The sequence below is a fragment of the Cyprinus carpio genome, chromosome B3 (genome assembly GCF_018340385.1).
Source record: "Cyprinus carpio isolate SPL01 chromosome B3, ASM1834038v1, whole genome shotgun sequence".
NCBI lineage: Eukaryota > Metazoa > Chordata > Actinopteri > Cypriniformes > Cyprinidae > Cyprinus > Cyprinus carpio.
In genome coordinates, this window is record NC_056599.1 from 24929495 (window position 1) to 24947078 (window position 17584).

Below are 17584 nucleotides of genomic sequence, written 5' to 3' on the forward strand. Positions count from 1 at the left end.
CAAACTGAACCTCCTCCTCCTTCCTCCCCCCACCACCCTCACCCTTTTATTTCATGCAAACACATTTTATAAAAATCCAAACAGCTGTTGTTGACGTGCCCATGTGAGCGAGTGTGTGTGTTGTGTTTCTAGGGTGGTTACGCTGCCTACCGATACACTCAGCCTGCTACTGCTACCGCCGCTGCCTACAGTGACAGGTAAGACACACACCGCTGCCTGCACACCACTGACAACTCCACCTTACCAGGCCCTCCGGCGGGGCCCTTAGCACCCACCCACCTCCCCCGCCGAGGCGGGCCTCGTTCTTTCTTAACCTTTACTCCTCTGAGGTCAAACTCTCTCCCTTCGTCACGAGCAGAGGCAGGCGCACAAAAAAAAAAAAGGCCAGCCTGATTTATTAGGCTAATTCCCCTTGCCAGTGGTGATGGGGAATATCACGGGGCCCAGTGCAGTAATTGGCAAATTAAATCAAATGAGATGTCACTGCAAATGTAATGGTGAAACACATCCATGGTGGAGCAACTGTAACTGCAGAATGAAGTGGGATAGACCTGACAGTTCCTCAGAGATGAGACAAAAGCCCGTTTGGCAGGGCGACCAGAGGAAGTCGTCTTGGCTGATTTTGATTTCCTTTTCTTTTTTTTCTCTATCGCTCTCTCTCTTGTCAATTGTGAGTGTAAGCTTATTGCAGATGGCACGCTTTTCAAGAATAAAGCAAATTCGGAGCCTTGATGTGATTGTAAAACATTCGCATGACACGAAAGCATATCTGCTCATGACTGTTAATGCATAATAATGATTGTAATGCTGTCATCCGACATGTAACAACTGATAATGTGCAGCCATAACTAGATGAAGCAACACTTGATTATCATGTCATCTTAGCAGTGCTGTCATAATCTGTCAATGGTGTCCCTGCATGCCTCCTGAGAAGTTGTGTGTTGTGAGTTGTGCTCATCATCATTACATCATGTTTATGTAATCATCACGGGAGCATTTGTGCGTGGATAGATCCCGGTGTCCACGGTAAAGGCAGATCATTAGCTGCGAATGGGGACCAAATGCATCCGAGCACACTTTCTGATGTCTGCCGGCCATGAGCTGCATGTGTAGTGTTGGTAATTGCTGCCAGGCTTAAGATCAGTGTGGTTTCATGACCACATGTGTCCTCCTCACATGCAGGGACTTCTCTGGATAAATACAGTAGACTGCCCTAAGAGATTAAAGTCAGACCGTCCTAAGAAACCACGGACTATTGATTCCAAGGGCCCTCGTTGCTTTTCTGTGGCTTCTTGTTATGAGAAATCTTTTATGGTATAGCGGTAATCTGATTTTCTGTTGGTTCGATTACTCTCAGTGTAGGCAATCATGTAATGATCTTATGCACTAGCTTGTCCAAGTTAAACATTCAAATATTTTATTTATCCATTTATTTACTTAAGTAATAAATAAATGGAACAGAATCCACGTTAAATAAAAAAAAAGAACAGATGGACCATTCAAAAGTTTGGGGTATTTTTAAAAGAAGTGTTATATGTTCACTTATTCTATTTTAAAATCGAATTCATTTCTGTGATGCAAAGCTGAATTTTCAGCATTGTTACTCCAGTCTTCAGTGTCACATGATCCTTTAGAAATCATTCTGATATGATGATTTGTGGCTTTTTTTCTTATTAATGTTGAAAACAGTTGTGCTTCTTAATAATAAAATGTAATGCATGTTTTTTAAGATGAATAGTGATGTATAGAAAGTTCAAAAGAACAGCGTTAATTTTAAACATTTTTCTGTAAAATTATAAAATGATTTTACTGTCACTGCAATGCATCCTTGCTGACTGAAAGTATTAATTACAAATAAAAATAAAATACTGACCCCAAACATTTAAATGGTACTGTAGATACAGTCAGGAACATTACAAAGTAGTATCGATTTCATGTTTACATTTATTTATTTATAATTGAGCATGACTTTAAAAATAGCTGTACTGCTTTGAAATGTTTCTGACCATATCTTTTCTGTTTTTATTTATCATGGATTCTGCTCCATTTATTGGGCATGAAATAAATAAATAAACTGTTGTGACACTACTGTACCTTCAGTGACATCAGAGTTTTTTTGTGGTGCTGAATAAGCTAAGCATCAGTATTTTTATTGCTCATACTTTTTGATTTGAAAAATTCCCAACCCTTCAGTATCTGCACACAACCAGTCCCGCACCACTTGTGCTACAGACGTGAATGATGTGTTTCAGCAATTGCTTTAACTGTTTTGTCTTTAATACAGATCTTAGTCTCTCTTTCATTATGTTCCATGAACCCCCAACATTGCCTGTGGTTCAGTTTGTATTAAAAATGTAGTTAAACTAGTAGACATAGTCATTGCCTTGCCAGTGGGCAGAGCTAATGCTAATGCTCGAACTGATTAAATTCAGAAAGTTTCCTTAATGTTGTTTAGCTCTCTGCAGAAACCTGCTTGATTGATTATGCAAATGAAGAGGCCTCTCAATAACATTTGAATTATTTTGTTTACCTTTAAACACATTTTGAGAATAATAGCAGCTTTGGGAAATTGAAACCGCAGCCCGACATACAAATTAGGTCCCCGATACAAATTCCAGCTAAATTAGTTTGCATAAGACAAGTCTTTCATAATAGAGATTATAAATAATTGTTATTGAGAAGTCATACATTTTTTAAAATTTTTCAGATTTAAAACGATTGAATTATTCATTTGCAATGTAAATGACTTATAATCTCTCTTCCCTCATAAAAATAAATTATTCATGTCTCAATGAGTAACGTTTTTAGACAGTTGGAGTTTAATCGTTCAGTCTGCCTCCATTAAAATAACCTCTCAGCGCTGTTAGATGTTATCACCTCGTGTGAAAGATTTTATCTCTGATCTCTGCTAATCCTGCGAGTGTTTTGACTGCAGTTGATCTCTTGCCTTCCATGGTGGCGGATATCAATACCCCAAAGCTTTATCTTAACAGAGTGGCGCACTCTGACACCCTGGCGTCCCGACGCCGGTCTCATTAGCCGTTAGCCATTGCATCTGGTTGCTGCTCTTCACTCGCGGAGCTTCACTCGCTCTCTGTCAGAGATGGCCAGGGTCAGCCTCAGATCTGGAGGCGGAGTCCGGGTCAGGGCTGCTTCTTTCTCTCCAGTCGCCTTTTAGAGCTCAAGGCTCAGCCGGTCCCATCTGAACAGCTGTGGGCCGGGGGCACGTAGGTCAGGAGTACACTGCGACACTTGTTCAGGAAAGATTGAAGTGGCCCGTCGTGCGTGTTTCTGGCGCTCCCTGGACTGAGTTGAATCCCTTAGGGCTGGGGGAGCAGCTGTGCAGGAAGCTAAAGCAACTCTTCAAACTCTTGTATGAAAGGCCATTTATTTAGTTTATACTTACACATACAGTACCAGGCATGCTCACGGGTGTAAAAAGCACTGAGGAATTATACTTGATGGACAGTATGGGACTCTACACAATTAAAAATCAATGCATCAAGCTAAAAACATGCTTCAGGGAAAGTATTTCTAAACAAAACGACCAGTTTTTCTTAGATAGTGTTGACACTTATGTAAAGCCTCAAGTGTTTGTTGTCAACAATAGTTAAGATGTAATTGAAAAGCTTTGATTTTACTCTTTATAAGGATGAATATAATGATGAATACAGTTACGTGAGCAAATTATATTTTATTTAAAACATTGAAAGGAACATAATTTGACTTGTTAGTTCAGGAAGACTGACAAAATTTATTGTCATCAATTTAAAAAAAAAGAATTTAATGCATTTATTTAGCAAGGTCGCATTAAATTAATCAAAAATGATGAAGACATTTATAATGTTGTAAAAAAATATATATTTTTTTCAAATAAATGGTGTTGTTTTGAGCTTCCCTTTCTTCTGAGAATTCTGGAAACATGTATGACTGTTTCCACAAAAAAAAAAAAAAAAATTATAATAAGAAATGTTTCTTAATCACTAAATCAGCATATTAGAATAATTTCTGAAGGATCGTGTAACACTAAAAACTGGAGTAATGACTGCTGAAAATTCTAATTTTATTTAAAAATATATTCAGGTAGAAAACAGTTCTTTTGAATTGTAATAATATTTCATAATGTTTCTGTTTTACTGTATTTATGATTAAATGCAGCTTTGGTGAGCATAAGAGACTTATTTTCAAAACATTATACTCACTGACCCCATATTTTTGAATAGTAATGTATATTTGTTTTAAAATAAGAATAGATTTACGTCATGATGACTGCTGAAATATGTACTTGACACTTTGACTAAAAAGTAAACCCCCGGTTTCAAAGACAAGGCTTAAGCTAGTCCCAGACTAAAATGCATGTTTGAACTGTCTCAACTGAAAATATCTTGCTCTGACGTATCTTAAAATATGTCAGAGCCATTGTTCTGTGTCAAGATGCACACCTGTAATGTTTTTGTAAATGTAAGGCATTTTTGCAAAAGTTGCTTAAATATCTTAATTTAACTAAGGCCTAGTCCTGGCTTAAGCTAAGCCCTGTTTGTGAAACCGGGCCATAATGTTTTAATTAGAAATGTTATTAAGTAGCAGTGCAAATATTTAGTTTCAGGTAAAGTAAACATTTCCCAAAACGATTCTTATTTGTATGAAGGAAGTGATTTACACCCCTGAATGTGTTGGCCAGATGTCTGCATTTTGCTTGGAAATGCCTGTGACCACTGACTGCTATTACGAAGAGAGGAAACTCAGTGGAATACAGTATATTAGTTTAATGTTGAAAATTAGATTATAGAAATAAATACAGAATGGCAGTTGAAATATTATATAACAATATGTGTGATGTAGTCCAGTGTACTACTGCTTGTGACTTTAGCCTCTTCATGAAGTGCATGTTTGTCTGTAATGTGTACGAATGGTCATATCTGAAGCCAGTACTTATCTAATTTTGTAAGGCACTATGGGTTATAGATAGTGCATCATTTAATGCATGTGTTCAAATGCATGTCTGCATTGAGCATTACTCCCTATAGAGTATATGTGTCTGCGCATTGGGACGGTCAATACTGTCATGCCGAATAGAACACTGTATTCAAAACAAGCCCCCTAACATGATTAAGAGGGCCGATTCAATCTGAATGCTTAGTGGGACTGAATGATTCATTTAGTTATTAAATATAGCTCCAAGCGGCAATTAAAAGGGGGCCTGGCAATATGGCGGCCAATGTCTCTAATTAGACGTGAGATCAAGCCATGACACATCATTTGTCACACCTGTGCAGTGACTCATGAAGCCTGTGCAGTTCAACCCATGATACGGCTCATTCTAGTAGTGTGTGTTTACCCAGAATGCACCATTTACCCACATCCTGTTTGTATTGTAAATGATTTTTATGTTTAATTTTATTTTCATTTGTTAATTACAACAGGGCTGAGGATTATACTCTAGTCCTTTCTACGCTGTATGTTTTTGCTGTTATAAATGTAAATGAAATAATATGTTAACAGTTCACAAAGATTCAAGGTGCACTCAATAATTTTTTAGTAGTTTTTTGTTGTTATTGTTGTTGCATATTGAACTTACTGACACCTAGTGGGCCAGATGCAGTAACACTCAAAAGTTTATCGTTACTATTCGCAGTAAGCCATGATGATAACATTATTTTAAAATTAAATGATGTGGCATCAATATGTTATTTACTGATAATATATATATTTTTTTTAAAGAAATTTTTCTCCGTAGTCTGTAATGGAAACAGGATATTTAACAAAAATAAAATTTAATTTAGGGTGAGGTTTGTTTATTCGATTAAACCAGTCGGAATGTGAGTTTGTTCAAAAACTTTGTATAAATATCTATTTGGCTACTGGCTTAAAAGTCATTTTAGAAGAAGAGCTTTCATTCATATTAAAAACTATGAAAAATAAGCATTATTTTATCTGTAATAAGCATGCATGCATTTAGAAATCAGTTTTGATTTTATGTTAACTAAAGCCTGGAATACACTACATGATTTTTGCCCCGATTTTCCGCTGATTTACAGTCTGGAGAAGTCGATGCTATGCTGAAAGTCAGAACCAGTCTGCAGATTTGAGTTGACATATATATCATCAGATACATCTATGCTGCCTTCAAAATTAGATCAGAAGAAGGTACCTCCAGAGAAAGGAAGTGAAGCAGAATTTGGATTAGGACGTGCCTTGATGCCTTCCTGCCTTGGAATGCTGCCTCCGAAGGCAGCATTTTTGAGCTTTCAGATGCATCCATTGTTTTCATTTGTCATGTGTCTCCTAGCAACAAGCCACACGTTTATGCATGAGTCTTTTGTGATCAGAACAACTCCAAAGTCTGGTAGTGTATGATCCTCAGTTGTTTAGTGTATGATGGACAGTTTTTCTCTGATACTATTTAAAAAAAAAGTCTGTAATTGTATGATACCTAGATTTGAAAAGTCCGGTGTGTGGTGTATTCCAGGCTTAAGATGTTTTTTGTTTTTTTTTAAAGAAGCCTCTTATCCTCAGCAAGTCTGTATTTAATTGATTAAAAATACAGTTAAAACAGTAATATAGTGAGATATTTTAACAAATTAATAATAATTTAGTATTTTAATATATTTAAATGTGTTTTATTCTTGTAATGTAAAAGCTGAATTTTCAGCAGCTATTAGTCCAATTTATATTATCTGTGTTAAAAACAGTTGTGCTGTTTAATTTTGAATCCATTATACTTTCTTCGGGATCCTTTGATGAATAGAAAGTTCAAAAGAACAGCAACAAATTTATTTGAAATAGAAACATTTTGTAACATGATAAATGCCTTTATGGTCACTTTGAACAACTGAATGTGTTTTGGCCTAATAAGTGTGAAAAAATAATTACTGACCCCATGAATTTTTCAAAATGTGCTATTTCTTTACATGTATAACATTTTTTAATGAGGGTAAACTGAGTGAACCTTGTCATTTTGACATTTAATAATATATCTCAAATAAATCTGTCCAGAACATAGTGGGAATTCTGCTTTCCTCTCTCTTCTCGGCTCTCTCCAAAGAAAAGTTTATGGTGTATGACATAAGCGCTTTGATGTATAATATTATCTGTTTGATTTCCAATATCATCCGTGTATAATGGTCGCAGTCTCAGGTGTTTCTAACGGACTCGATGGCCGGCTTTTATGTGACCGTTCAAGGCCATCCCAGCGCTATTCAGTAATGCTGTGAATGCAGTTCCTTGACTTTTACAGAACAATAGTGATGGAGGGAGGGGGTTTACAGAGGAGAGGACGTTTAGAGTGGCTAAATCAAAGCGTCTCGCGCACAGCTGCAGTTTCTATTGAAGTCTGAGGTTATGATTTAGTCTCATCTCTGATATACTGTATATGTCTTTTTTACCCCTCTTCTTTATTCCCGCATTTGCATCTCCAATCCCCCAGCATGCCTCTTCCCTGTTCCTCCATGTGGATACCGGTGCGGGGCCGCACACTGAGAGCTCTGGTTCTTTTTGCTTGTGAACTAAAACCCATTTATGCCACCCTCCCCCACTTTCCATTCCCTAACACCCCCTCCTCTACCCCCCCCCCCCCCCCTCGTCCATCCAGCCAGTCAGCAGGCGGTATTGTAAATTTTATCTTCTCTTGCAGAAATCATTTCGTCTTCGTTGCAGCAGATGAAATTTCTTGTAACACCTCCTCAGGTAAAATAAATAAATATAAATGAATACCAAATCACCCTCACTTTCTCGATGCACCCACGAGGGAGCGAGCATATACCCCCTTTTTTATGCACCCTGACAGTGAGTGCTTCTATTGCCCGGCTGTCTCCTTATTTCTGCCCCCCGTTTGATTGGTAGATGTTACATTTTTTCTTACTACGTTTCTCTTGAATGCTCTTTTTTGGGCGGGTGGAGTAGTTTTGGAGTACTGCATGAGGATAGCTGGAAGGCATCGCATTCATAGTTCTCATCTTCTGTTTCTCTCTCCCATGGCACTGCTTGGAAGAGGCATGTGTTCCTTGAAGAGTGAAATGAACACGCTTGTCACGAGCTTGGAATCTGTGATTTTCCTTTTTTTTTCTGTCTCAATCTTCCTTGTGTTCCATGGTTCTTATGAGTTCTCCACCATCGCCCTCCCTTTCCATTAGATCTGTGTGTGTTTGTTTGTGTGTGTGTGTGTGTGTGTGTGCGCGAGAGGGCCTTTTTTTGGTTGGTTTGTTTGTGTCATTGTTTTACAGGCGTGTGGTGCTGTTGTCATTGTCGTATCAAGGTTGCTCATGTAGTGTATGATGTCTTGCACATTGGCTGTAGGTGGCTAGATCTTGGGAATGACACAAGTGTGATTGTTACTAGTTTGAGTCGTGATATACCGAAAGGAAAATGGACCTGTCCATCCGTGCATTGATTTTGTGACAGCCCTTTTTTTCCCTTCCTTTTTTTCCCCTTCAACCATGGAAAATGAATATGCTAACAAGGCTGTAATTTAGCAGAAGGCACTTTCTTGAAGACATCAGCTGTTTTCTGTAAAACACAATTGGAATGTGTAATTTGGAGACTAAAAAACTTGCAAATTATGGTCTAATTGTCCCAGTTCAATAATTGCTGATAACCCCAAAGGCCGTGCGCATCCTGTTCAGAAACCCACGTAATCAGTAAATAAGAAAAGCGGAGAAGGTCCGCATGCAGAGCCCCTAAAGCACAGCCCGGCATTGTTTAAAGAAATCATAGAAATGAGCTGTCCGTTCGGTCTCCTGGTGGGAAAAGTCAATACATTTAGAGGAATGGCGCTGCTGGAGCACACATTTTCCAAAATAATGAGCATCTAGTCAATAATGCAGATATATCCCAGCCATCTGAGATTTATTAAGCTGTATCTCAGGGCCCAGATCTAATTTAGTCGTATGTTAGAGTCACTGGTGTTCATTAACAAACATAGAGCTTACCAGTCTCATAAATCAAGTTTTTTTTTTACTTCAACCTGTCTCGATGGGCGGCAGGAGGAGCCTAGTATAACGGATCATAGAAAGGAACAAACCGATAGTCACAAGGACGAGTTTAAGCTTAAATGTGTAGGGTGTTTCCGGCAGGGACTACTAGAAAAACAGACAAAAAGCATTTTCAGTGTCCTTCAAACGGCAATTAAAATCCCCAGTTCTTGCATTTTTAAGTAACTCATAAGCGTTTTTTTTCCCTTACTACAAGGACGAGTTTAAGCTTAAAATAATACTTTAGGAATAATTCACCAGGTGCTATATATCCTGAGGGTCACCTTTAGGCAGCCCTGGTTTGATCACTGCACTGCATACTCATTAAAACTAACCCCTGTAAACACAGATAACGCAGGTCAAACAAAATACTTTGTTGCCGCGCATTGAAATATGAAGACAGAGCAATTGTGTAGTGAATAACAATGTCTATACTAATTTGCAGTGGATTAACTTCATAATCGGCATGAGTGGAAGAATATGTAAATTGCCTCATTTCTCTGCCCTCTGATTGGCTCTTTATCTGGTCCAGGAACACCATGCATGCATAACAAGGCTTTGAGGAGCCGATATTCAAGTTTTATTTTCAAACACAGTGATCTTAACCCCTTCTCGAACTTTGAGGGAGAACAGGGTGAGATCTCAGGATAAAAGACACTGAAAAAGTATAAAATAAGCTCACATTTACACTAAACATGCTGCGGCATTTTCATAAAGTCAGCCCCGGAAGAAAATAATGAACAGATGTTTTGTTTCGTTTTTTTTAGTGCAAGTACTGTAAAACATTGATCGTTTGAGTTTGATTTTTATTTATTTTTTATTTTTTCCTGTGATGTATTTTTTTGCCTTTTCGATCAATATGCCTAAATTAAAGTACTAAAAAATTGAAGGGTTGTTTGTGCAAGTGTATTGAACTAGAAAAAGCAAGCAAATTCCTCTTGGTACCGATTTGCAAAGTTTGTACGTACAAACAGATATTGGCGTAAGTGCTGGCATCCCATAAACGGACAATTAGAGTGAACAGAGCATCTAGTGAGGTCTTGCACAAGTGGCCCTTCAACTTTCAAACAGTGATGTCTTCCTCTTTGACCTGTGCAGCATGACTGCAAGAGCCATGTGATCTTCTCCTCTCTGACTTCATTTGATTGTCATTTTCCAAACACTCTGAAATCATCACCATACGTAGTTGCTTCAGTCCGTGGTGTCTTATATGACTGTATGACATTTGTGTTTGCATAGAAAAGAAGCGATTTTCAACTTAGCAGCGCGATCTGACCATCTCTCCGTGTTTCCACAGTTACGGACGAGTTTATGCTGCCGACCCCTACAACCACGCACTTGCTCCAGCAGCCGCATACAGCGTTGGTGCCATGGTGAGCATGAAATTTCATCTCGACCTGCCTCGATTCCTCTTTCTTTTTTCCTCTTTCCTCATTACCCCTTTATTTATCCCTTCCCTGCTCTTTTCTCAGTGCACGCTTGTCATGTACACTCATTCTTTTCCCTATTCTTCCCACCTTTTCCTCCTGCATGGATTTTAGCACTGCTGACATCTCCTCACTTAAACTTAATTGAATTTGTCTCTTGTGCTAACGGCAGCTGAAATGCCACATTAATCCTCCCAGTAAACGTGATAAATGTCTTAATTTCTTGGCAGTGTAGTGCATGTTAGTTATTATATTTCTAATTTTGTGAATATCACCTAGCCGAGCGCTCCCCTTAATGGAGTAATTAGTCATTTTGATAATTAAATCCATCACCTAAGTGGTGCTGTAGCAACAGCTAAAAGAGGGAGGGAGCAGAGGAGAGACGGTGTGATGAAAGAGTGCGAGGAAGACTGACAAGAGTCTCCAGGCACACACTGCGACGTGCGATCATAACGTCCACGTTGCATACAGAACGCACACTGCAAAGATCAATTTCTTAATCTGTAAATTTTGTCTAGTTTTCCAGTAAAAATGCTTAAAACGTTTGTGTAAGTTAATAAGACTTCATTTTACTTTTTTATTGTAAATTTAATTGTTTGAATAGTTTTACGTTTCTTGTTTTAAGAATAAACCTCTAGAAGGGTGTGGTTTGCGTAATTTTGCTGGCGAAATACAGTTGCTTCAATAAGAATCTGCAATTCTTTATTCGCCGCACAGACTAACAAAACTGCTTTGTTTAAAAGAGATCTGAGACTTTAAAACAGACAATTGATTTTTTTTACTTCAAGATACTGGAGAATAAGACAAAAATACATTAAGAAAATGCTTTTTCAGCATTCGTTGCTCTTTTTTTTATTTGCTGTGTTAACTCATGTATTTCTTTCATCCCGTTTACGTTTTTAAGTAGCTAAATGCATCTCTTCTGGCATGAGGTGTGTTGGTGTGCTTGCTGCATGATGGAACGTGATTGGTTTCGTCCGGGGGGTATGTACGGCAAATAGCCTGAATGCTAGCGGAGGTCTCCTCTGAACTGTGTGATTTAAACGTGTCCAAACCCGTGGCTTCTCTTCCAGAATGCTTTCGCTCCCTTGACTGACGCCAAGACCAGAAGCCACGCCGATGATGTGGGTCTCGTTCTTTCTTCTTTGCAGGCTAGTATATACCGAGGTGGATACAGTCGTTTCGCGCCATACTAAAAAAAAAAAAAAAAAAAAAAAAAAAAACCTTTCAAAACCTATTGAGAATCTTCCTGTGGGGGTAACGGAGGAGTAATTCAGAGGCCTGGGTATTGCAATACATGCAGTAGTGCATCATTTTAGCATCTCTTAAGAGAGAGAAGACAAAAACGGATATTTTTCATCTTATACCTCAGATATTTTGTGCTGTGTATTTTAATATTGTGGGTTTTTAATTTCTAAAGATTACATAGATTGTTGGCTGTAGAGGTTTCTGTGGTGATCTAGAGAGCTGCTAGATTTTAAAAAGATGAAGAAAAAAATAATAAGATACAAATTGTTAGGGCTTTATCATGTAAATGAGTTATGTATGATAAATATTCAAGTCACTTCGGGGTTATCATATTTTGTAAGAGTGTAAGTGACTAGAGTCGTCCAGTGGTTTCTGCTTCTGTTTAACATCGCCTTTCGTCTTTCTTTCGGTTTCTTTTCTTTCTGGGTTCTGTGCCGCGGTAGAGGAAGAGTGCGCAGGGGGTTGTGGGTAGGAGTAGATACGGGCGTGGTGGGCGAAAGACTGGGGGCTGTTCCCCGAAGTGCAGCGAAGACACAGAGCCGTTCAAAGAGACCACTGAGGTATCGATTATTTAAGCTGTCTTATATCAGTCATTACTCAAAGCCAAAGGTTATGTTCCTGGGGTGTTCAATGTGTATATTCAGACTATACATAGCAGCTCGTAGAAACTCCCCAAAAATTCACCATGACAGTATTTTACTGTTTAACTATTATCTAGTCATTAAGTCAGACCCGCGCTAGTTTAGGCCTACCACGAGATGTTCTTTTTATATTACAGTACTTCCAGTACGTCGATTGATATAAATGCTGACTTTTATAATACGGGAGAGACGAAACACAAAAAAATAAAAAAACAGACGGCGACGGTAGCGCCGGTTATATTTTTGTTTTTCTTTTTTTCTCTGTTTTGTTTTGGTTCGTTTTTTTGTTTTTTTCTCTCTCAGAAGTTAAGAAACTCTGATTATTTGTACAAGACAAGAGTGGGAAAAAATAAACTAACAGTGTATTCAATTTGATCTGTGCAGTGAAAATGTTCTCTTATACGAAAAACACAACTGTATAATGTTTTAGATTTAGTGTGGTAGACCAACTGTTAGAGAAAGGTGTCTCATTTTTTATGGAATCATACACAGATTTATATCAACACTTTACAAGTAATGCAATCATTATGTAGATATGATCATAGTATTTTTGTCAACTGTACAATTTTGCACACACACACAACCTGCAATTTTTTCATCACTACTACTACTTCTTCTCAATTGTGGGACGTTCTGTTGTCTGTTTTCTTTTGGTTCTCTGCTTCTTTCGAGTGTTTCGTTTTGATATCATTTTTAATGTGACATCCTTTGTACTATTATTTTCTAGAACACAGCCTTTACACTTTGAAACTGTTTGATTATCGAGAAACTGAGAAATATATGACTTGTGAAAAAGATATCTATATGTAAATAGGAATAATGATAACTATGTCATTTACAAGTGCTACACAAACAAGCTGTCGAGGTGTTCTTGAAGAGTCGCAGCTTGGCTGTGCATACGCGAAGACTTCCCTTCATGTTGTTTACAAGTATACCTAATTAGAGGTGTTTGTCACATATCTCATTTTTTCTTTATTTTGTATTTATAAAAGTTTCAATTGCATAAAATACAAACAAAAGAGCAGCTCCAGTTTACCCGGCTGCAAATATCCTCTTGTGTACTGTGTGCATCACATCACACAACTTGGCAAAAATATCTTACCCACTGCTGTGATTCTGCTCTTTCTGCTTTAAGTACGTGTTGTGGACAGGCTTTCTCCTTGTCATTGTATGTGCATGCACTATGATCTGCATAACAATAACCATCAATAAAGTTTCTCAAGATAACGGGAATTTGTCTCGGAATTTCTTTGCACCATGCTGGCTGCCGGATCTTATATTCAGATGATGGAGTGCGTTTGTCCTCTGATCTGATTTCATTGACTAAAATTGTATTGAAAAAGCTCAAGGCGAAGAGGAAATGATCATCTCCGAGGAGGTTAAGTGGAATTGATGCTGCCAGGTCTGAGGTGGTCATCTGTACGCCTTTAAGAAGACTCTGTGTTTAGGATGAAGGAGCGAGATCGGATTCCTGCGGTCTGATTAGGTTATCCCACACACTTTCAGGGTTATGAAACATCTCCGGTCTGCAGATATTTCCAAAAAGGAAGCCGCAATATGGGCTTATTTTAAGGTGCAGTTGAGGTTTGAATCAAGAAAGTGGAGCACAATCACAAATAGCTGTCGATTTTTTTTCATTTGCATAACGGAATGACACGAATGACAATATTCTGAACGTGCTGTGAGGAACATTACTTTGGAGAATGATGGCACCCTGAACCTGTCTGCCCCGCGTAACTGTAAGTAGCAGATATTCATTATCTTTCGCTCATTTCGCTAAGGTATGACGGAATTTCATAAATTATGTATAGTACAGATAGTTCTAATTGAAGAAAAGAAGAATTACCCCACATTCTCGATTTGATCAGTGTAATTGGAAAAACTTAGCCAGGGGTTCCTTGGAAAGATAAGCAATATAAATGTTTAAATGTGATGAAGGAGTCACATTATGCTAGGTAATTACAACACCTCTTCACAGAAATGGGTGATCAATAATTAACGTATCTTGGGTCACAAGTCCGGGACATAATTTAAAATTGGTTATTAATTCTATTATGAAAAATGTACATTCTCTTCAGATTATGTTGCCGAGTCCACAGGGAGAGGTAAAGGAGGTCTGGTGGTTTTAATTCAGTCTCTCTCTCACTCGCCGCTCGGTCCCTCTTCCCACCGGCTCTATGAGAGCTGTCAGTAATGTGATGATTTATGTTTCTGAATTAAATCATGTATTAAATGAAGTAATTTGGGTCTCTTTGCTCAGTTTGATTGGCTGAATGAGACTGGATTGATTATCATGCAGATTGGAGGGAGTGGACGCTGGCCTTCTCGAGATCGGTCAGCTGTTGCTCTCTCATAACACTGCAGACTTGCAAATCACAGTTGATTTGAAGGATTCAGTGTGGGATTGTTCAAAAATCGACAACAATATAAGCATCTTCACCAAGGCATGATATTGTTTGTTTATTATACTATATGCATGTGCTGCAATTATGTCTTCTGACACTTTAAATGTGCAATCTCAGCAGGATGGATAAATAATCTATAAAGTTGGTTCAAAAAACAACTATAACTATATTGACACAAATGAATGATATCATTGGAATCATACAAAACATACAAAAACATGGCTGGCCTATCACAATACACCCAACTTTACATCACTCAAGCATTTAAAGTAGCGGATGCTTACAAACAACAAAACATTTCCGTTCGTTGATGTGGATGCTAATATAGTTATTGTTCTTGATGCAAATTGGTCTTAAGTCATCTTGAAGCCCCCTAGTGGACCCCGGCTCTGTTTTTCAATATTATACAGTCACATAGCTACTTTTAAATGTAGCTATATATGTTCATTAGATAGACAGCAGGACCGGGCTCCCGGAGGCCGTACGTCACGACACTCGTAATTTAAAAAATGTCATCACATTTCAGTTTACCCTGCGTCTCCGAAGCCATTTGTCACGAACGGGACCTGCACGAGTTCCTGTCATATCTAAGATTTGTGCACTGCACAGCAGCCTCTTGCCTGTGTGAGCTTTATCAGGCCCTTGCACTTAAATTGTCACCAGTCGGCTGGATTTCATGCAAACTTTCTCGGCACTCATGACACGAGCTGATACAGGAGGTGCACATTATGAATGAATGACTGAGTGAGCTAGAGGGAAGCAGGAGGCAGCAGGGCAGAAGCTAATCGCCTCTCCATCATATCTGTTCTGCTCCACTTTCTCCCGCAGAGTCTCTGATAATAGACATTTCATCAGAGATTAGGCACCAGGCCTCTAAACACTGCTCCAGGGGAGCCCTCGCGTCGCTGCCAGCGCTACGACTGCACGCCGCTGAGGGAAGCTCTTCGCCCTCCTCCTCTTCCTCCCGCAGCCCTGTCTTTTTCCGGAGTCTCAACATGACTCATCAGACCCGTAATGCAAATGAGAGCTATGTTGAGATGCCTGGGTCTTGTTTTCATTCGACTGGAACCCCGTGGAATTCACCAACGCCGTGATGCGACCAGCCGCTTTCAATTTCAAAAGGCAGCCGATTTGATCGCATCTGCTAAATTCAGTTTTACTGGGGCTTTTGGTTCACGTGAGGTAACGTGTCGAGTTTGTCAGCATTCCTGAGGTGCCGCAGATGACATCACCACTGTGCAGAAAGAGCTGATGTGAGTGTGATGTATGCAAACATTAACGTGCATCACTCTGTGTGAAGACATCAAACAGACAGTTCAACTGCTGAGGCACACTGGACCTCTTAGCTCTCTTTTGGTATTCAAAAGCACTCCTAAAAAGGATAATCTTAGTTCTGGATTCTGGTTGGTTTATATAGTGTTCGAGCCATGATATAATACAATTTTATGCAGGAAAATTCCTATCACTTTAATATTACAGTTCAGAAGTCTGGGGGCAGTAAGGCTTCTTTTAATATTTTTAAAAGAAGTGTTATGCTCACAAAGACTCAATTTATTTGATCAAAAATACAGTAATAATACTAATAAAACTGCAAAATTTTAATATTATTAAATATTTCCAGTGATGTTGTCAAAGATGCATCCTTGCTGAAGAGAAGTATTATTAACTGTAAGCACATATAATATATAATGTAAGGAACTGATATAAAAAGAAGTAATATAATATGAATTAACATACTGTAAAGTATATATAATTAAAGGGACAATGTAAGTAAATTAATGGGGTAATTTACATTTTTAATAAATCAGTTTAATGAAATCTATGTAACATCCCATTAATGTGTGTAACATCTATCTTATACATTACAATTACTATAGATTAAATGTTATGTTTAATTGAAAAATAAATGAGATATTACTTAGTTTAATGTGTTTTGTTAACTGTTTTGTAGCCCGTGGTTATGATAATTGTGTTTCAGCGATCACATCTCACATAGAGCAGGGGTCTTATTGTTTTCACAGAGCGCTTGAGCTATGATGAAGAAATATCTATTCTCTTTGCATCAAATGATTTCACGTATCCATATTGGGAAACAGAAAATGGCATTAGTTCAAAACCATAATATCGGTTATTAAATTGGCAAATGCCTGTGGTGGCAGAAACAAGTTCATCTTTATAATGCTGAGGTGATAAAGGATTAGCTGGAACACCAAAAAGAGTCGTGTCTCCTCAAAAAAGATCCTTTAGACGTTTTGAACATCTGCAGTGAAAAGGCATATGCATAAAACCGCATTAGCAAAAAATAAATTAAGTGCTAGGGAGCTATGTTTTTAGTCAAACTGTTTGTATGCTCAGTTTGCAGTGTTAATAGTAGGCCAAGTGTGCACACATGGGAACTGCTCTTACTGTAAACACAAGCATTACAAAGAATGATTCAGTATATATTACAGGGCTTCTGATTGTAAGAATGAACCTCCCTCTAAAGTAGCAGCTTGACAATCCTGTGGTGTGAGTATAGAGATGCATATTCCCATCTCCAATCCTTCTATGAACCATCAACCATTGCAGGGAGGTTATGTAACACAGTGCCTTAGGAGCCGAAGGAAGTGATGTGGTTTCTAATACGCGGAGTAGTGTCAGCTGTTATTGATGGCTTTATTACAAAAAAAAATTACATTAATGCTGTGAAATTAACCCTTAATATCTTACTGCCATTCTTTGGTTTTTGTGTTAAAAGAAAAAGAAGGAAAAGGGCCTAATGGAAAATGTTGTAATTATGGACTTCATTCATCCAGACATGTAATTTACTTTGAAATTAAATCTATTAAATACATATTCTGGAATGACTATGATCCATTAAATACAGGTATTGCATTTAAATTTGAATTTGGGGT

General features: G+C 38.2%; 1 protein-coding gene across 8 annotated transcripts in view; it reads left to right on the plus strand.

The window, feature by feature from the left end:
• The window catches only part of LOC109054554 (RNA binding protein fox-1 homolog 1-like), a 257712-nt gene extending 244200 nt beyond the window's left edge, over window positions 1–13512 (plus strand). For 7 of the 8 annotated variants that reach the window (XM_042720376.1, XM_042720372.1, XM_042720377.1 and 4 more), the window contains 3 exons: window positions 133–197; window positions 10267–10342; window positions 11470–13512. In XM_042720376.1, coding sequence (XP_042576310.1) covers window positions 133–197; window positions 10267–10342; window positions 11470–11592 — 264 coding nt within the window. In that variant the 3' untranslated portion in view covers window positions 11593–13512. Of the gene's footprint in view, window positions 1–132; window positions 198–7633; window positions 7687–10266; window positions 10343–11469 lie in introns of all 8 variants that reach the window. The other variant, XM_042720375.1, reaches the window with a different exon arrangement.
• The last annotated feature ends 4072 nt before the right edge of the window (window positions 13513–17584 follow it).